This window comes from Podarcis raffonei, chromosome 17 (assembly GCF_027172205.1).
Source record: "Podarcis raffonei isolate rPodRaf1 chromosome 17, rPodRaf1.pri, whole genome shotgun sequence".
Taxonomy (NCBI): domain Eukaryota; kingdom Metazoa; phylum Chordata; class Lepidosauria; order Squamata; family Lacertidae; genus Podarcis; species Podarcis raffonei.
The window spans coordinates 10,070,514-10,091,663 of record NC_070618.1 but is presented as its reverse complement, the minus strand read 5'-3'; the positions used below and the strand labels follow the sequence as shown (position 1 = coordinate 10,091,663).

General features: G+C 45.3%; 1 protein-coding gene across 3 annotated transcripts in view; it reads right to left on the bottom strand.

Annotated features, from left to right (window-relative positions):
* Positions 1-1,596: 1,596 nt before the first annotated feature.
* Positions 1,597-21,150, bottom strand: part of PIGG (phosphatidylinositol glycan anchor biosynthesis class G) — a 51,863-nt gene continuing 32,309 nt past the window's right edge. Inside the window, exons 11-13 of one of the 3 annotated variants that reach the window (XM_053370387.1) lie at positions 18,756-19,065; positions 9,887-10,050; positions 1,597-2,126 (exon numbers count right to left, since the gene is read on the bottom strand). In XM_053370387.1, the coding sequence (XP_053226362.1) occupies positions 1,901-2,126; positions 9,887-10,050; positions 18,756-19,065 (700 nt within the window). In that variant the 3' untranslated portion in view covers positions 1,597-1,900. Of the gene's footprint in view, positions 2,127-9,886; positions 10,051-18,755; positions 19,066-21,150 lie in introns of those variants that run through there. The other 2 variants (XM_053370389.1, XR_008328146.1) reach the window with 2 other exon arrangements.

Below are 21,150 nucleotides of genomic sequence, written 5' to 3'. Positions count from 1 at the left end.
AGAACAGCAAGAGGGATCGCTGCACAGTGAAAGCAGCAATCCCTCTTGCTGTTCTGGCTTCTGGGATAGCTGCGCAGCCTGCATTCGCTCCATAAGACGCACACACATTTCCCCTTACTTTTTAGGAGGGAAAAAGTTAGTCTTATAGAGCAAAAAATACGGTATACCTCGTCTAGACGTTTAGATCTGACACCATTTCACCAAACGCGAGAAGCTTGAATAATATGGGGTTAATACTTGAGTGCGTAACTTGAGAATGTGAACGAGCTTTGGACTGACACACTATAAACAGAGAATATGAAGTATGGGCCAGGCTCTATTGTGCCTATGGGCTTTTCCTGCCTCCATGATCTGAGAATGAGTCGCAGGGTAAGTGCAGGCAGATAAATGCATCATACCCGCCCCCCTTCTAACATCATGTGAGTAAGCACCCACAACCAGCTCCCACTCACCCCACAAGGGCTGGATTCTCAGAAAGGTAGCCTCTGAATACACGCTAATACCAAAAAACAAGGTCTCACCCAGGAGAGTTAAAGTTAGCATAAATAAATATAACTCTTCTTTTTTTAAAACATAGATTTTGCATTTCTTAAGCAAAGCTTGCTGTCAGCAGCAAGTATACTGACATTCGCCGATAGCTTATTTATATAATTACATATATAACTTGTAACATTTCCATGCTACAATTCAGCTATCAAAAATAATGGAATTAGTTGCTTTTCCCTATAAAAAACACATTCCAGTAATGCTTATAAAGAATTTCACACACATATTTACAGATATGCCAGCACTTTTAAGCCTGCCAGAGCGCTTTCATAGTCTTTGACTGCTGTTTGCAGGAAACGCCAGGAAACTGAGAGAGCTACATTCATAGAACTGTGATGTGTGTGTGTACAAATGTATGTGTGTATGTCTAATCTCCAGTTCACAGCATCCTGTCACATTGTGAGCCATCATGTTCAGAGGATATCAAAGGAACAACAACAAAAATACAAGTAATTGGTTTGGAGAGAATCTTCTTCATAGTTTTAACCTTTTGAGTGAGGTCCATCAGCCAGCACTCCATGGAATTTGATAAGGAGATAAAAACTTTACTTTTTCAAGTTATGATTAACAAATGAGAAACGAAGTGCAGGAGTGGAATAAAATTTCAACATACAGTCCCAGTGATAGCGAGAACCCTACCCCCAGCAATCTGTTAAAGCCTGGTAGATTTTCATCTAAACTCCAATGTGAAGGAATGAAGACCAGTAAGAATTTCTCAAGAGATGATCCTGTTCAGATGTTCAAACCCAGATAGTGAACACACAACACGGACAACTGTGGTGCAATTAAGAAATTGGGGGCAGCCTGTGACCTCTTCCAGCATCAATTGCCACTGATTACTATAACCACGATTTAATAGTCAGCAATGGGTATTAATCATAGTTAAGTCAAGCCAAATGCCCACTTGACCAGGGCCTGTTAACCAGCTTCAAACTCTGGTTTAGTAAGATGGAGAACAGAGCCTGGCTAGTTTCCATTGCAATCAACATCTATGCCAATGGGATGTTTAACTGTAGTTAAGGCAGGCAATGAAAACTGGCATGGAAGGGACACAATCCAACAATCCATTTATAGTCAACCGAAATTTAGATACAGTTCCCGACCGCATGGCCTGTTACACTTGGAACCGCACTTCAAGACAGACTCTGCAATGCAACCTGTGTGTGTGTGTGTGTGTGTGTGTGTGTGTGTGTGTGTGTGTGTTTGGATATGTATGCATGTATAAACATGTTTGCCAAAAATAGATTACCCAGTTAACTTTTAAATATCAATCTAAAGGCAAGAATCCACATTCCATAGTAGAAATTCAGTCCGTCGCTCGAAATTATGCAAGACTCTGCCTTAACAGTTGCTTTCAGTCATGGGCTTTACGCAAGTGGTTGTGATCCATGGCTGTGAAGAAGGTGCACACGGCTGCCGTGATGAAGACGTGCACCCCCTCGTAGAGAAGCTTTGGCGAGAAAACGCTCCAGATGAAGAGGTGGTAGCGCAGGCCCGTGACCAGGACGATGTACACGGCAACCGGGATGGAACGCAGCAGCGCGTAACAGAAGCAGCCGTGCCCCATGGCTGAAGGATTCCTTGAAATAATAAAAAAAGCAAAACATGATCTCAGCCCGTGTCAATGCCCTATCCAATAATTTCCTCGGGGTGGCCTAGGAAAGCCTCTGTAATAAATGAAAGATGGAAGTGGATTTAGGAAACGCAGGACAACCAGCTTCCAGCATTGCAGCCTGATCTGCAGAGAGCCAAAAACAACTCAGGTGGAGTTATGCCGAGTGGAGACGTGAGTCTCAATGGATATATGGTTCTTCTAGATGCCTCAGCAGGTGCTGTAACTCTCCACTCCCAAAGGTGCACTCCTTCTCCTGAGACAGACAGATGCCAACAACAATAAAGGTGTTTTATAAGGGGTGGGGTGGGGTCACAGCAACCCAACTTAGCAAAACTAAAAGGAATGCTGATGGTTTTGGCTTGTATTATTCATAGATCGTTGTATTCTTTTACTGCAGTGCACATGTTTACATACATATTACTTTCATATTTTTTTTGCTAAATTGTCTTCCTGGGACTTTGTCTTTCTGTTACCTACAACTGGGGACACCCACCCTCCCACCCTTTTTTATTGTATAAGAAAAGCGATTGTTTGGAGGCGGCGCCTTGCCACTGCTAAGTTCCAAAGCAGGCCCAAGACGATGGGAACCATCTAAGTGCCGGGCAGAAATCCAGACGTCGACTTAACAGTTCAAGAGATGGTTTGGCAGACACCACATGGCAATCACAGAGAACTAAAAAAAGAATAAGCCATACTGGTGGCTCCCAAGGCTGTAGATTTATTGCCCATTAACTTTGTAGAGCTATTACACATGACCTTTTGTAAGCCCTGTCATAAAGAGAAGGCTTTGTCATCATGACAGTCAGTGAATAAAGAGAAATGATGGGACTGCTCATACATGAAGACAGCTCTCGCTGAATGGGTAATTGGGAAGGAACCAAAATGAAACATGTCCAATGGGAGCTGTTGCCGCCAAGCAGTAATAACGCTTTTGGAGCAGCAGTTCCGCCAGTGTGTTCCAGGGAACTGTGGTTTCCTTGAAAGCATGCCAATGGCTCCTTGCGGAGGCAATCAGTAATGGCATGCAAGCTTCTTGGAACGACAGCTTGCCCAGCGCAACTGGCATTCCCTGGCAACATGGGGCCATGGGAAAGTGCTATGTGTTGACTATCAGTTCCCACAGAGAGCTGGGTAATTTGCAACAGGCCTGATGGGGCCCAGTGTGAACTCTGTATATGTCCCAGAATTCCCTGCACACTGCACAGGTGTTTCACGGCAGAGGAGCAGGGGCTCGCCAGGAGACAATTCTATTGCCTGTGTATGTATAAGAAACATGACCCATTGCATGCTGTGGCCTGTGTACTGCACAATACTGCAGATATGGCTCAACTGAAGGTCCTCATTGTCACCCCAATACTATTTTAAGATATGAGGTGAGAAGCTGCCTGTCAGGTTCTTCAACTGGGAGAAAATTAGTCTCCCTGGTTGAGATTATGATGATGATGATTAATTGAGTTTATATACCGCTCTATACCCAGAGGTCTCAGGGCGGTTCACAGAAAATATAATAACTATTATTATTATTATTATTATTATTATTATTATTATTATTATTTCATTATTTATACCCCACCTATCTGGCTGAGTTTTCCCAGACACTCTGGGTGGCTTCCAAGAAATATAAAATACAAAATAATTAATTTAAAATAATTAAATACAATATACTCCCATAGAGACTACCTTACACTGCATTTAAACCCCAAATCGCATTTGGATAGAAACTGTTTAGACCACAGCACCACCCGTGTCCCTTGCAGAATGATACCCAAGGCCAAACAAGTAAGAGTGCAAAGAGCAGATTTTTAATTTTTGGCAACAGACCCCACAGTCCCACTGCATCTGATGGGAGGAAAAGCCTGCTTTAAACTGTCAAAAGGTGACAGTCCAATCCCACTTCATTAATGAAGACGAAAGACTCCAGAACAGAGCCACCTAGCTGGCAGAAAGCCTATCCTTCAGCTTCCACTATTTGGCTCTGCTATCCACTGGTCTTGTGCCAATTTGATCTTCAAAGCTTGACACAATACAGGCGCAATTATTTCCATTTACTCAACGTGACAATGCGCCCCCACCCGCCAGCATCAAGGCACTCAAGATGATCGTTCTAAAGGGCCGGCAACATCAAATCTTTGATTCTATACACATCTCTAGCGCTCATCACCAATTATCAAGCTGAGAGGTCCATCTGCTATCATTAAGGTGCACGTCAAATAGCACCGAGGCACCTGAATGTCACATGCATTAGGAACTAGTTAAGATAAGCAAGATGTGCCTATGAATGTATGGTCAACACAGGGGCAGTAAATCCATTTGTTCAGCTACTCTGCACTCCTCAAACCAGACCTGTGTTTCTTCAATGTTTGATACCTATAAAGGTAAAGGGACCCCTGACCACTAGGTCCAGTCGTGGCCGACTCTGGGGTTGCGGCGCTCATCTCGCTTTATTGGCCGAGGGAGCCGGCGTACAGCTTCCGGGTTATGTGGCCAGCATGACTGAGCCGCTTCTGGTGAACCAAAGCAGCGCACGGAAACGCCGTCTACCTTCCCGCCAGAGTGATACCTATTTATCTACTTGCACTTTGACGTGCTTTCGAGCTGCTAGGTTGGCAGGAGCTGGGACTGAGCAACGGGAGCTCACCCCGTCGCGGGGATTCGAACCACCGACCTTCTGATCGGCAAGTCCTAGGCTCTGTGGTTTAACCCACAGCGCCACCCGTGTCCCTTGATACCTATAGGCTGGGTTTATTTTAGGAGGCAGGTGCCGCCGTTGTTTATTGGAAACATTTGCCACAGTTCAGCCAAGGCTCCCAGAGGAGCTTACAGTACAGTGCATTACAGAGCTCAGTGGGTTAGAGCGTGGTGCTGGTAACGTTTGCAGGTTCGATCCCCGTATTCCTGCATTGCAGGGGGGTTGGACCAAATGATCCTTTGGGTCCCTTCCAACTCTACAGTTCTACATATTTTTATTGATCAGTGCTCATAAGGACAATCTCCTTGCAAATTCCAGCCAGATCTCTACACTTTGGCCGGGGGGGGGGGAGAGAGAGAGAAGAGGGAGGCTGCAGAATACAATGAAATTTGAGAACTGAAGTGAATCCTCTTGAACACTGTGCTTCATCAGGAGTTTCTCCCCTCTCCAATGTTAGCCTATTGATGAACCAAGGTCAGCTAAAAGCTCTCCAGGTTCCTCTCTGCGTGAGGAGCATTAACCATACCATGAATAACACTTGTGATTCTGTGGCGGCTGTTAAGGGATTTCTGACAACACAGCCTCTGCATCCTGGGAGAACGTATTTATGCAGGCTTTGCAGCCGGCGCTAGAATTGTGTACTGCACAAAAAACAGCTTATTAAGTTTAATAAAGGGTTGGAGGAGGGGTGGGGGGATGTGCTGTAGGTTTTGTAATGCAAAACAGAATTACAGGCACACAGGCAATCTCTCTGATGCACAGTAGGTGCTTGCTAAGTCTGTAGAGACGCAATACCAAAGCACTTGGTAAACAAAATGATGTGCCGCTGAACACGCTAGCCATTGGGTTGAGCAAGTAATGGTTGTCATAGGCCTAAACGCTGGTTTTTATATTGGGCAGTAGTGAGACTGATAAGCCAGTCTCTACTTTGAAGCGAAAATCACAGCAACCTGGCAATAATTCAAAGGCAGGTCCTGTTCTCTTAATATAACCTCTGGCTAGTCAGGTTTTTCCCAGCTTGTGTGCTAGTGAGGCAGAGAGGCTAAGTAGCTGAACTGTGGAATCAGGAAGGCCTCAGTCCTCATGTTGTCCCTCCTGCCCATCCATGGAATCTGCAATATGGAAAGAATGGTGACCAACCTGGCAGGTTTATATTCAGGTGCGGCTTATATTCGGGCCAATATGGTAGGTTGAGCACTATTCAAATGCTCCAGCCTCTCTGCCTTCCTCAATAAAACACAGCTGGGATTTCAAAATAACGTCAGGAGCCAAAGTAACAGTCTAAAGCATGGGTAGGCAAACTAAGGCCCGGGGGCCGGATCCAACCCAATCACCTTCTAAATCCGGCCCACGGACGGTCCGGGAATCAGCGTGTTTTTACATGAGCAGAATGTGTCCTTTTATTTAAAATGCATTTCTGGGTTATTTGTTGGGCATAGGAATTCATTCATTTTTCCCCCAAAAAATATAGTCCGGCCCCCCACAAGGTCTAAGGGACAGTGGACTGGCCCCCTGCTGAAAAAGTTTGCTGACCCCCTGGTCTAAAGTGCACTCTGGGTGTAAGAATTAAGGCCCCCGCTTGAGCTCTGAGTATTCACGTGAAATTCTGATGGCACAAATTACCAAGGAAGGCAGAAGCCAAAATGTTTTAACTACACAGCATTAAACCCTTCTCTGGCCATTCACATATTTTCACATTACAGTGGTACCTCGGGTTACATACGCTTCAGGTTACAGACTCCGCTAACCCAGAAATAGTGCTTCAGGTTAAGAACTTTGCTTTAGGATGAGAACAGAAATCGTGCTCCAGTGGCACGGCAGCAGCAGGAGGCCCCATTAGCTAAAGTGGTGCTTCAGGTTAAGAACAGTTTCAGGTTAAAAACAGACCTCCGGAACGAATTAAGTACTTAACCCGAGGTACCACTGTATTATGACTTGCGTCTTAACAGAATCATGTTAGGACTCTCGGTCTACTTCTTTGCATTGCCATGTGGCTGTTGTTCATTTACCTCTCCTGCACCTGGGTGTATTTTTCTACTTAGCTATATAAAGGTTTTGGAATGAAAACACGTTTTAAAAAAACTGGTGTTAATGTGACTGTCGCTGCAAGGATTGAATTAGCTAGTCAGTGGCAATACCGCAACAGGGGTATTTTCCTTTTAAAGGATCTGAACTACACTGCATATGGGCGAAATCCACCCATCTAGTAAGGCTTTAGGAAAGTAAAGGGAACACAACCAATTAAACTAAGAATCTATTTTAAGAACATGAACAATATTTGCAGCTCTTTAATCAAGCAGTCCAGCCAGGAAAATTTGTCATTCTGATGTAATGCAATTAATCTTTTTGCCAAATTTTCCAGTTACTGTTGTTCGTCCTAAGTTTTAATACGAACTGTTTGCGTTGTTTTTTTAAAAAATGGAGATTATATACTTAAAACAAACACTTTCATCCCCCTAGGGCTTGTCCAAACATTACTTCTGGAGCCGATATTAAATGATTTTAACATAGTTCAAATAAATTAAAAATACTGTAAATACGTTTCTCTTAATTGTCAGGTCATCTTAAGTTAATGTTTTAAGTTGCTGTAAAATAGATTAGGAATAGTTATTAACTAAACATTTGTTTAGTTGAGTCATTTTTCCAATATGTAACTCAAAGTACTTATTTCTTTTTGGCAACTAATTTTTAAAATAATAGAAAATAATAAAATATAATAATAATAAAAACTATAAACGCCCCACCAGGCATTTGCAGCTGGCTACAGGGCAGTGGCAAGTGTGACATGGCAATTTTTATGTTGTCATTTTAAGCATGTAAGCTGCTGTTTTTATTGTTGTCTAATTTTTATTTCTGAGTTTAATAGTGCTTTTATTTGATACTTGTAACATAAGCAGCTTTGACGATCCTTATAGGGAAGGAAGGTGATTTTATTTATTATTTATTATTTTATTTTATATATAAATAATATGAACTACCTTACTTTAAAAAGGAGAAAGGCAACAAGGTTTCCTGAGTTAGCAATTCTCCTGAGTTTTTACCAGGAAGCCCCGCCAACGGCTTCAAATTAGCTTACCTATAATGAGAAAGTGTGCTGGTCCCGGGTTGGGGGGGTTACCATGAGGCGTGGTCAGAGTCTGGTCCTGGGCCGAGGGTCTGGAGACTGTCCCCCAAGGGGGAAGTGGGGTCCAATGGAAGAAGCCAGGCATGGTCGGGAACTCCGGAAAACAGGTCTGGGTGCTGGCAGAAACAGGTTTCCAACGTCGTTGCTCCCTCAACCTGGGACTGGGCTGACTGGCCTCCTCTGGGGCCTATGGCGGTCCCAGCCCACAGGTGACTCGCCTCTCCTGGCCTTAAGGCAAGCACTCCTCCTAAGAGAACCTAGTTCCCTCCGCCTCTCTGCCCTGAGCCCCTGCAGCTCAGGAGAGGCTGGAGGGTTACTGGACCCAGAGGCAGCCTCACCTTCTCCTGACAGAGCTGGGAGAGGAGCACCTGCAGGCAATGGGTCCTCAATCACCTCCGGAGCCAGAGTAGATTCATCTGGTGTCTGCTCCTGAGGATCCGGCACAGGTGCAGGCCCTTCAGATTCAAGGCCCTGCCCCGGCTCAGCCGGCCCTGGAGGAGGGGACTCCTGTGCAGGCTGGGATTCCTCCGGTTCAGCCTCTGAATCAGATTCCCAGGTCATCACACCAAGCTTCAAAACCAGTGCTCAATATTAAAAAGCTGATACACATTCAGCTGCAAGCCCTTTATATTGTGATTATATACATTCACTCTATATGGGGGGGGGGGTGTCTACAATTTTTGGATGGCCTTGTTGATAAGGCCAAAAACCCTAGTCACTACCCCCAAAGGGAAGGGTAGGAGGGGACAGAGGCCAACTGGGTGATGCTTCTTGAAGCTACCTTGCGTGCCCTCAGGCTATGGCATCCCACTCCCTGCTCCCCATCATTCCTACTCTGAATCAGGAAAAGCCAACAGGTGTTGAGACTGTCAGTTTGGATCTTTGTAACCAAGGCTCTCCAATGCTCTTGACCACATAGCCATATCCCAGGCATAGGCAAACGCATCCCTCCAGATGTTTTGGAACTACAACTCCCATCATCCCTAGCTAACAGGACCAGTGGTCAGGGATGATGGGAGCTGTAGTCCCAAAACATCTGGAGGGCCGAGTTTGCCTATGGCTGCCATATCCCATTTGTGTTATTTTGAGCCAAAGCAGAAAAAGAAAGCACACCTTCTCCAACCCTTAGGATCAGACTTCTGACACTAAAACTCCACTGCCTTCTTCAGGAGAAGGAAAGGCTAAGGAGTAAACCCTTCACAAAACCAGAGTGGAGTCCCCAAGACAGCTGGATGGGGCCGCCCTATGCCTCGGGGCAGATAAAAGCCAGTCAGCCCCAGTCCCAGGTTGCGGAAGCAACACTGTTGGTAGCCAGTTCTTGCCTGCACCCTGTCCTGCCGGAGCTCCTGACCTCCCCCGACTCCCTGCCTTGGACCCAGCTTCAGCTTTGATGGACTGCCTCCATACTGCACCCTTGACCTCGGATTGGACTCGGACCTCGCCTCACGGATAACCCACGGGACCAGCACACATTGTCTCTTGAGACAGACAGATGCCAACAAAGCCTTTTTGAAATGCTAATATGGGGGGAAATGTGGACAATTGCAAAGCAGAATCTGCAGGCAGGTATGTTTATCCCCCCTGCCCAGGAATTCTCTCCCCACCCACCAGTAGTTTTTCACTTCTTTTCTCCAGCCAGACTCTAAAAACCCAATTGCTGGATCAGTGGGCAGAACAGAAAAGAGCCTCCTGCTTGCCTGCCAGTTCTGCCCTCTTAAACGTTCCATTATCTCGGCCCACGCAACTTTGAGAACACGCATTTGCCAAAACGTCTCCAGCTCGCCCCTTAGGCTTGCGAAGTTCGCTGGAGCATGGACTGTGACATTCAGCACACAGCCAGAAAGAAATTAAACATTTAGCAGTATTTATAAAGCTGCGGTCAGTGCAAAAAAAACCCAAACACACAGATTACCTGCTCACTTCGGAGCTCAAATAGCACAGTAAGTGAATGGCCCACAATAAAGGTCCAGAGTACGTCGCAAATCCAGTTAGGAAGATGGCCGGGATTTCCACGTAGTTATCAAGCCCGACAAAGCCAGCCGAAACGTCCACAGACGCAATGCTGTTTGAGTTGCCCTGGAAGAAAAGGAAAATACTAAGCAGCTAGATCCACACAGTGAAAATTTGAAAGCTATTCTGCGAGGTAAAGGTATCCAAGATACATCTCGAGGTCATAAGGGGTAGGAGGCCTTTCAGAACTTTGTCTTTACACCTTTCCCCCAGGCCAGGGGCAGGGAATACTTTTAGCCCAAAGGACAACACTCCGAATAGTGGGCAACTGTCCAGAGGCTGTGATTCAGCCACAGAGAAGTCAGAGGTTTCTACATGCACCGTATTTTTCGCTCTATAAGACACACTTTTCGCCTCTTAAAAAGTAAGGGGAAATGTGTGTGTGTCTTATGGAGCGAGTCCAGGCTCCATGGCTTCAGTGAAAGCAACATGAAGCCTCCAGAGCGCAGCGGCTTCATGTTGCTTTCGCTGAAGCCAGGAGAGCAAAAGGGGTTGGTGCGCACTGATCCCTCTTGCTCTCCTGGCTTCGCTTCGCTGGAGAGGCGCTGTGCAGCTTTCCCTCTCTGCACAGCGCCCCTTCAGAGAAGCAGGAGGAGAAATGGAAGGGGCTCTGTTGCTCCTGCCGCTTTACTGAAGGAGCGCTGCGTAGAGAGGAAGAGAATATTTTTTTTCTTGTTCTCCCCCTCTAAAACTAGGTGCGTCTTATGGTCGGGTGCATCATATAGAGCGAAAAATACGGTACACCTCTCCATCCAGTAAGAGGCATTATTATAGATCAAGGATCCTTCCAGCCAGGCAGAAGAACTGGAGGAGGAGTGTGGCATTGTCAGTGAAGGGGGTGGCCTGGGGAAGCATCTCCAGGGCCCGTTACACAAGACCGGAAGTTCCACACTCAAGCCCTAGACATTAAACAGGTGTCAACTATATCATGTTTTCTGCTGCCTTCTTAAGAAACCTTTCTCTTTACCAAGCATTCCTGGATTATTATTGTCATCAACAAAAGGCCACTGATCACTATGCAATATGTTCTGCTATATTTTATGCTTTTTTATTTCCCTTATAGTACACTGTTTATGTTTGTGCGTGTGCATTTTTTAAATATAAATTTCCTAAATAAATAAGACCATTAATAGTAACAGAGACCTGGAGACTCAATCAGCCCCCAACCTCAGGAAGCTGTCCACTATTGAATTGAAATTTTTTTTGAACTGAAATTGAAATATTTTATTGTCACTTGTACAACTTGTATACAGTAAGATTACACGAGCACCCCCCACTCAGCTCTCTTAGTCTCAATTCCCCTCGTTTACTGACGCACACCCACCAAACCCAAAAGTCAGTTGCCCTGTTGTTATATTTTCATTCAGCAGCCTAACAGCCCACGGATAGAAGCTGTTCTTTACCCTGTTGGTGCGGCTACTCCTGCTTCTATATCTTCTGCCTGAGGGCAGGAGATCAAGAAAGTGCCGGCCAGGGTGTGAATCATCCCTGAGAATTTTCCTCACTCTCCTGAGGCAACGTTCTTCCGCAATGTCATCCAGTGGATTCACGGGACAGCCCATAATATCTTGTGCCGTATTCACCACCCTCTATAGGTACTTCCTATCAATTGATTTCAAACCAGAGCACCACACCGTGATGCAGTATGATAGGACACTTTCTATTGTGGACCGGTAGAAGGAGATCATCAAATGTTGATTGACATCGTTCTTTTGCAATACTCTGAGGAGATGGAGTCTCTGTTGGGCTTTCTTAACCACCTGGGTTGTGTTGATTTTCCAAGTAAGGTCTTCACTTCTTCACTGAGATAAACTCTTAGGAATTTAAAGGAAAAGACTCTCTCCACACAGCCCTCCCCGATGTACAGTGGGGCTAGTTCTCCTCTCTTCCTCCGAAAGTCCAACACCATCTCCTTTCTCTTGCTGATATTAAGGTGCAAGTTGTTCCCTAGGCACCATGTAGATAAAATATGTCCCGTGTGGATAATCCGGTGCCATTTTTCTAGAAAAAGAGGTACTGGAAGTCACCATGAACACCTCCATTGTTTTCTTAGAATGGCAATGGTGCCTACCTGAGAGGTGCTGGAACTGAGTTCTGGCTGAAAAAACCCCTGGGATAATCCATTGTTGTTGTTGTCAACTCAGGGATATAAAGGACAATATGAGATCCTTCCAGTGTTTAAAAGAGGCATTTGAACCACTTCTGTATAAATCACAAACAAGTGGCTTATTTATTTTTAGTTTTCTTTATATAAAGATTTTATATACTCCCCCGGCTCGAAGCGAATCTGTTCTTCGTTCCTTATTTGATTCTGCAGTTTAGAGCGTGGCATACCTTGAGGTAAAGTGTACTGTGCGGATATTACATTTTAAATATTTACGCTGTGCTACGCGAATTCTGTTCCCAAGAGGATGCCAGCTTCACAAAGCCATTGCCCGGTGCTCAGAGGCGTATACAAATTTGTATTCGGGAGAGGACAAACCGTCAGAATGGAAGCATTGTGCGGAGGAAGCAGCCACACAATATCTATCTGCTGCAACGGGAAGCCTAAGTGGCCAGACAAATGTTCTCTTTTGTTCGTTATAAATTTTTGAACATGCATTAGAAACAAAATGAACAGAACAGTAATTTTTAATGGCGACTAGGTTCTATATCAAGAGGTAGACAGAAACGGGCTAAAAGCAAAACACAACAATGTTTGTACGGTAACAAAACTCAACATCTACTTTCGTGTTACTTTGAGAGGAAGCCCACAAAGCACCCAGTAGATTTGGTGAGGAATGAGGACAAATCTCTGGCTTCCTAGCTTGTGCAAACACTAGGGATGGGCGATATCTGGTTTTCAACTTCATGACATATCACCAGCTAAACATCACAACAAACCGATATATCACAATGTCTGAAATAAGGATAGAGCTATGAAGAGGCATCGGCTGGCTTCACGTTTCTCCCCACATTATGATGTTTGCACAGCACACACCCACACACCATGATTCGCAGTATATTGCCAGGTCAAAAACTAAGAAACAGATATCATGATATGTACTTCAAACCAGTTTTGGACGATATATTGCCCAGCCCTGGCACACACTCATGCCCATATCAGTCACGATTAGAGCCTGAGATGCGGCCTGCACACCAACCCTTTGGGCCTTGTTTCAGCATTCATCCACCCTTTGCCTTATAAGCACAAGCATGCACACATTGGGTCCATGTCAACCAGTACCAGCACAATTCAAAGTGTTGGTGCTGACCTTTAAAGCCCTAAACGGCCTCAGCCCAGTATACCTGAAGGAGCGTCTCCACCCCCATCATTCAGCCCGGACACTGAGGTCCAGCTCTGAGGGCCTTCTGGCAGTTCCCTCACTGCGAGAAGCAAAGTTATAGGGAACCAGGCAGAGGGCCTTCTTGGTAGTGGCGCCCACCCTGTGGAACGCCCTCCCATCACATGGCAAGGAAATAAACAACGATCTGACTTTTAGAAGACATCTGGAGGCAGCCCTGTTTAGGGAAGTTTTTAATGTTTGGTGTTTTTTCGCTTTTTATTATTGTTATTAATATTTTGTTGGGAGCTGTCCAGAGTGGCTGGGGAAACCCAGCCAGATGGGCAGGGTATAAATAGAAAATTATTATTATTATTGGGGCAGGCCATAGTCCTAAAGTGGGTAAATCTGAGGAGAAATCTGATTTAAGAGATTAAAGCTTTTCCTGGCTGCAGAGAACCTTCCAACATACACTTATTTGCCAGGGAATCCTCTGGTATCGGCCGTAGAGCCCTGGAACACTCCAGAGAATGTTCCTGTGTGTTTCAGGGCATTCTTTCAGGTCCTACATTACTACAATCTGCTAGGCCTCCGCAGAGCCCCAGATGAACCCAGAGTGTGCTACAATGTGCTTAACATTTCCCCGTGGCTGCACATTGCAAGGGAAGATTAATAATAGCTGTTGGCAACCGTTGTTTCAGGAAAGATTGCCCAGCGTTATTAATCTTCTTTGAGGAGCCCCGATGAGCGTCTGAGGAATTCCAAGTTAAACATAAGGACATAAGATGAGCCTGTTGTTCAGGCCAAAGGCCCATCTAGTCCAACATCCTGTTCCCACAGACGCCAACCAGATGTCTCTGGGATTTCCGCAAGGAGATCCTGAGCCCAACAGCACTTAGGAACTGATATTTAAAGCATTTGGGCCTCCAGCAGAGTTAACTCTGAATTCCCTGAAATGTAGTTTGAAAGATACTTCGCCTTCAGTCCTGTGATTCTGGTTCTTGTGCCTGAGACTACACTTTCTGCACTGTCATCTAAATTGTTTTGTATGGTGTTCTGGTTGCAAGAACTCCCATAAGAAATTGGAGCCTATTTCAATTGCTTGATCTGAAGATTTACCACCAAGCTTGGAAATACATGTCTGTAGCTTCACTTCTCGCAGTGAGGGAAGTGCCAGAAGGCCCTCGGAGCCCAAGGAAAATGCAGAGACAAGCTACACATGAGGTCCGCAGAGGAAGCACCTTGTGATATTCTGAGACATTACATATGCTTCCTTGAGGGGCCTTGATGGGAATCGTAGAATGCAATGCAGGAATCTCAACTAAAGCATCCATGACAGATGGACAACCAACCTATGCTTAAAAACAGGGGTCTGCAATGTGCGGCCCATGGGCTGGATGCAGCCCACGAAGACCGTTTTACCAGCCCATGAGCCACCCCTGAACCGAGCCTTCCGCTCAGTGAGTCCCCCTCATGCTGCGCTAAACTGGTGCAGCGCGGTGCAGGGACTCACAGAGTGGCACCAGAAATTGAGTTTGCGCACGGGCAGATACCGAAAATTGCATCTGTGCATGTCCAGACACTGAAAATTGCTTCTGTGCAAGTGTGATTTTCAGCGTCTGGGCATGCGCAGAAGAAGTTTATGGCGCCACAGACATGCACAGACGCAATTTTGGGTGTCGCACTGTGCCAGTCCAGCCCACAGACTATCTCCGTGGGAGTGATCTGGCCCATGGCCGGTAAACCTTGTCGACCTCTGCTTAAGAACCTCCAAGGAAGGAGAGTCCACCGCCTCCTGAGAGAGTTCGTTCCACTGTCAAACAGCTCTTACCCTCAGAAAGTTCTTCCTGATGTTTACCCAGAATCTCCATGCTTGTAACTTGAATCCATTGGTTTGGGTCCTGCTGTAAACAATCCCTAAGAACTAACAGTATCCTGTTAACACCGCCATGATCCCATCCAAGCAGTCTGGTGTGCAGACATTCTCCTGTCTACCCTATAAACTCCAGACACACACATACATCCCACTGTAAACGCAAGGCCTCCAAATATTTCAGAAGCTTAAGGCTTTCCTTTCTAGAATAATCCTGAGGAAGCTTGCATTAAATAAGTACAGGGAGATGGAGGGAAGTATATAAGCAGTACTTTTCATTAGGTTTTAATGGGATCTTTAAAAGCTATTCGTACTTGCTGCCTCAGAACTTCAGGATCATTAGCCAATCTGTTGCAGGAGGGGTGCATGGATGGATAATTCAATTAAACCAAAGTATGAACCAAGACTCTACCAATATACTATAGCCTCTAATGCAACAGAAAGTCTGCAAAGAAACCATATGCATCTCACCAGCATTGCTTAATTGCCAGCAGTTCTACACAAGAACACAGCTAAGAGAAAATGGCAACACAGAGTTTAATTTAAGAGTATTCCAAAAATAGTATTCCTGAGGCTTCTAAAAGCGTTTCCAATTTCAGTTACAGGGTTGATCACATGAACTATTTTATGAAGACCGACTGCCTGTTAATCGCTCAAGCTTCTTTTAACATGGAGGCGGGGGGGGGGCAGTGTTTAATGACTTTTCTGGGTGCAGGGCATGCACTTCTATTAATAGTGAAGCAAAGCCAAAAGAGATTGTATGCCTAGCAGTGTGTCAGTAGGAAACAGGACAGGTTTTAAAGAACAAGTATTGGGTGTGGAAAAATAAAGTGGTGTCTTTCCGTTGCCAGAACCACTAATCCTGTACCAAGTATTCTGAATTGGCTTGAACATGTATTTTATTAGAAGGTGTTCCGAGTGCCCTGACGGACAGGTGGAGGGGATGCAAATCCCCATTTCCTCTTTTAAACACTTGAGTGGTAAATTTACACGCAAGAAATTCACCAGAGAGAGTTTCCTCATGCTGTTGTTGGCATCCATCTGTCTCAAGAAGACAATGGAGTGCGCCTCTGGGGGCTAAGTCAAACGACTGGAGAATCACAGCGCCTGCTGTGGCTGCAGAGACTGGTAACAACTGCTGCCTTCTGTGTTGTTTCTGCTGCGTTAGCAGCACCAAAGTGATCTCCCTGCGGTGCAAGCCTGGGCAGTGTCTATGGAAGTCCTGGGTTGCCTTCCTCAGAAGTCCCTTCTCAACCGTGTTGATGTGATCCAAAGGAAAGCAGAGCAATACATCTGGTACCAGCTTGGCTGCAGGAGTTGCTGGAAGGAGGCATACGAGACATCATCCAACTGCCTTAGGGACTCCACTCCGGATTTGTGTAGCATTAACTCCTTTGCCTTTTGAATTCTGGTGCTGGAGGAGACTCTTGAGAGTCCCATGGACTGCAAGAAGATCAAACCTATCCATTCTTAAGGAAATCAGCCCTGAGTGCTCACTGGAAGGACAGATCCTGAAGCTGAGGCTCCAATACTTTGGCCACCTCATGAGAAGAGAAGACTCCCTGGAAAAGACCCTGATGTTGGGAAAGATGGAGGGCACAAGGAGAAGGGGACGACAGAGGACGAGATGGCTGGACAGTGTTCTCGAAGCTACCAGCATGAGTTTGACCAAACTGCGGGAGGCAGTGGAAGACAGGAGTGCCTGGCGTGCTCTGGTCCATGGGGTCACGAAGAGTCGGACACGACTAAACGACTAACAACAACAACAAATGAGAAGTGTATCAGTTTTCTATCCCACCTCTATAGTCACCACACTCTTTGCAATCTCTCTCTCTCAAACTGCAGGAGGCAGTGGAAGACAGACGTGCCTGGCGTGCTCTGGTCCATGGGGTCACGAAGAGTCGGACACGACTAAACAACTAAACAACAACAACTCCTTTGCCTTTTCTCCTCCTGAAGATGTCCCGCAAGGTAGTGGGTACAGATTTTTCCTCAGGGTTTACTCCCGAAGCTGATCTCATGAATGAGTATAGACACAGGGCAGCAGAGTTTGGGGATCAGTTTTCCTTCTCCTAGATGGGCTACCCTTCCAACTTGACAAGCCCCATCTGCCCCTTACAAGTGTAGAAACTGCTTTCTTGGCCATTAGACCCACACCTTTGGTCTAGTCTGTTCAATCTGCCGGGCCTGTCTTTGCATGCCTAAATCATCAAATCTTTGAGACCCATCAGCTACCCTCACCTGGTTTAACCAGCCGGTCAAAGCCATTTCCCAGTGTGTGGCCACTGTCATATGCTGACAGCTTCTGGCAGCTGCAGGTGAAAGGTGAGTGCAGGGTTGGGGTCAAAGGTGGAAGAACTATCCCAGAAGTAGCACAATATGTCCTCCACCAGAGGAACTACCCCTCCCCTAAAACCACATATACTTCAAGTATTCCACACACATTAGTATGTTCTCCACTATAAAGGAGGATCATCTGTATTTTGGGACTTTCAATTCTTCAAAACTTAATTGCCAGTCTCCACAGGCAAACATTTTTGTAGTACAAAGGTACAATAGCCACTACAGAAATTCTTCATGCCACTTCTCTGCTTTCCATATGAAGGTTGCATTTAAGCAGAACTACAATTAACCTTTCAAAAGGACTCAATCTGAATTTTCACAAATTGAATTAAAGCTGGCAAGATCTGGCCATTGTTGCCATGGCTGAAATTTCTTGGTAAGTGGCTTTAAGTCTCTTTAGAAGCGAGAGGTCTTTTTAAATGCTTTGAATGAAAACAGAGCTTGCCTAGAAACCCAAGGCTGCCACAATGCTACACAAAACACCCAGTAATTCATTTCCATCGACTGCCTTTCGGTCCAGCAAATGAAAAACAAAAATTTAATTCTGATGAACGTTAAGTGGTAAACAAAATATAAATACGAACCATCGATCAGCTTGCTAAAATATTAAAAACAAAAACCAAAAACATGAAAAGGTAGGTTTTAAATGCTCTCTGGAAGTCCAAAAAGGACTACCACATGGGTTTCTTTCAAAAGAACCTGATGATTCTGGTCTCCCTCAAGCAAATTTCTTAAGGTCCACCACCACATAAAACTGAGGTGTACCGAGGCATAAGAGTCCTGCAGATAGGAGGAAGCACTCCCCTGAAGTATCTTGGCCCCAGATCACTTTTGGGCAGAAATAATCAACTGGAGGTACCATGGATAAATCTGGCCTCTTAACTCTTTGAACCACTCCCACAAGGGAAATGGCATGTGTGCAGATAACAGCTGCAGCAATGGGCCCTGCCAACCTGTGTCCACGTTCCATTCTCAATGTAGCCCTAGTTCCTGGTCAAGAGTTTATCGCCTAAGAGGCAAGCATCTGAACTGAAACAAGAAACTGGCTACAACTGAGGAAATACAGTGGTACCTCAGGTTAAGAACTTAATTCGTTCTGGAGGTCCATTCTTAACCTGAAACTGTTCTCAACCTGAGGTACCACTGTAGCTAATGGGGCCACCCGTTCTGTTCTCATCCTGAAGCAAAGTTCTTAACCTGAGGTACTATTTCTGGATTAGCAGAGCCTGTAACCTGAAGCGTCTGTAACCTGAAGCGTCTGTATGTTCCTTCTAAAGACAATATGCTCTTACCTGGAAAAAGAAGAACGCTTGTCCAAACCAGTAATGCATGATGGTTACTTGAGCTGCATCAAACTCCAGTGGCTTCCAGACATACTTTGTCATCATGGCTTGGATGAGAAGACAGAAAACCAACACGGGCAAGTTGTGAGGCCTGAGTAAGAGCGCAGCCAGCAGGACCAACCCACTGTAGATTTCCCACAATCCTATAAACTTTGTCTTAGCATCTGTCGAGAGAACCTGAGATTTGAGCAAGTCTTTGGTGCCTGTGAAGACGATGCCAAGAACAAAGACATAGACGAAACGTGCTTCAATTATGCCTCTAAAATGGGAGAGAAAAGATAGAACAAATTCAGCATCTGATGGGTCCAAAAATCTGCTTCTGTTGAAACTAGAATAAATATTCCTGGAGGAATTAAGAGTCCAAAGTATGCCCAAGGCAATGGGTTTTGGGGTGCCATTACCAATGGAACAAGACATTAACAAGAAGTGACTGGAATAAATCAAAGAGTTCTGTGTGGAAATCTTCCTGGTGGATTGTACCCCCAGAGGATGCAGTGTTAGAAACTAGGATAGAAAATCTAGGAGCCAAATGGCTTCTGGGACTTGGGTTGTGGGCACCCAAACAGAATGTCTAGGCATCACGGGGTGGGGCGGTCAGCAACACTTTTTATATATTATTTTGATAAGCAAGAATTAATATGCAATTCACGTAAGTGACACATTACTAACATCACATTTTTAACAGAAATTGTTAATACATGTTTAATTTGGTGTTTACAATAAAAACATTGGTACCATACTTCAGTTTTCAAAACACTCTACACTTTGTTAAAACTCCTTAACATATTGCCTATCCTTAACATATACTTTAAGGCTTCAAAGCACATTTGTTGTTGTTTAGTTGTTTAGTCGTGTCCGACTCTTCGTGACCCCATGGACCAGAGCACGCCAGGCACTCCTGTCTTCCACTGCCTCCCGCAGTTTGGTCAAACTCATGCTGGTAGCTTCGAGAACACTATCCAACCATCTCGTCCTCTGTCGTCCCCTTCTCCTTGTGCCCTCCATCTTTCCCAACATCAGGGTCTTTTCCAGGGAGTCTTCTCTTCTCATGAGGTGGCCAAAGTACTGGAGCACATACATTTCAGTAATCCTTGAGTGTCAGCCAGGTGCAAAAAATGGCACCCAGACTCTGTGAGGTGCTCGCAAATGGAGAATCTTTAGGCACAAAATGTGCCTAGCCCCCTGCTGATTTTGAACCCTGATAGGATGCTGAGTAAAATTTGCCCTCAGAACTTCCTGTTCTACAACTCTCAACCATAACCCTGTATGTTTATTCAGCTATGGAAATCTGGAGCCTTTATACCCGTTATGGAGATGTTATTCCCATGACGAAACCTAATGCTGCAATCCTGCGCACATTTGCCAAAGAACAATGGACACTGAACTCAGCAGGAATTTTTTCTGAGTAAACCCCAAATCTTTTGAACACCCACTCTTTCAAAGTTTCAACAGCTCAGACCAAAGTCTGTTAAAACTTTGAAAGTGTGGGTGTTTAAAAGATTTGGGGTCATTTCACCTCTTATTTCATAACCTGTCATCACATCTCCATTGGTAAGGACTAGAAATTTATAGTGCGATCCTAACCATTCCTACTCGCAGTGCAAAAAGTATTGCTACATGCCACCCCACTATCCAAGCGAGCAGTGAGAGATTCCAGGGGTTCCAGGCACTTACCCAGGGTCTGTCTTTCCTTTGGAATGAGGCACAGCGGAGACTGTGGTGTCTTTCTGTTATATTGTTTAAGGGGTTCACAGCATTCGCACCCAAGAGGGCCCTGCTTCCCCCAAAGCCACAGCTGTCTCTCTTTCAGATCCCAGTTTGCTGTTTTGCTTCTAAGCTCACATCACTGGCAACCCTTTGCTCTCATTCCCAGCTTTGTCTTTCCAACTATTCACAAACTGGGGTAAGGTACCTGCACCAAGCATAGAGCCCCATTCCTTTGATCCCCTTAATGGACCATCGCCCAGGCAATCGCCTCAACAGGAAGCTAGCCTAACTTATATCTTAACACTTGCTGGATCCAGGGGTTTGGGGGGGAGGTCTACCCCCCACCCCTCATAGCAGTATATTGGGATATTGGACCCCCGCCCCAAGGAACGCTAATCACAAGCAATTCATAGAAACAATATTAGCATCAAATCTATATAAAAACATGTGATTTAGCAGTTAAACCCAAAACACAGTGCATGGAATAACAATTCCTGCATCCGAAGACCATGTTCTCAGTGGTGTCTTTCATTTGAGTTGGCGCCCAGCACCCAGGCAAAGAAATGAACAGCTGACTCAAGCTCACAGGGCCTTTATCTCCCTTTCTTTCTCTGGAAATCACTTTGAAGGAGGATGT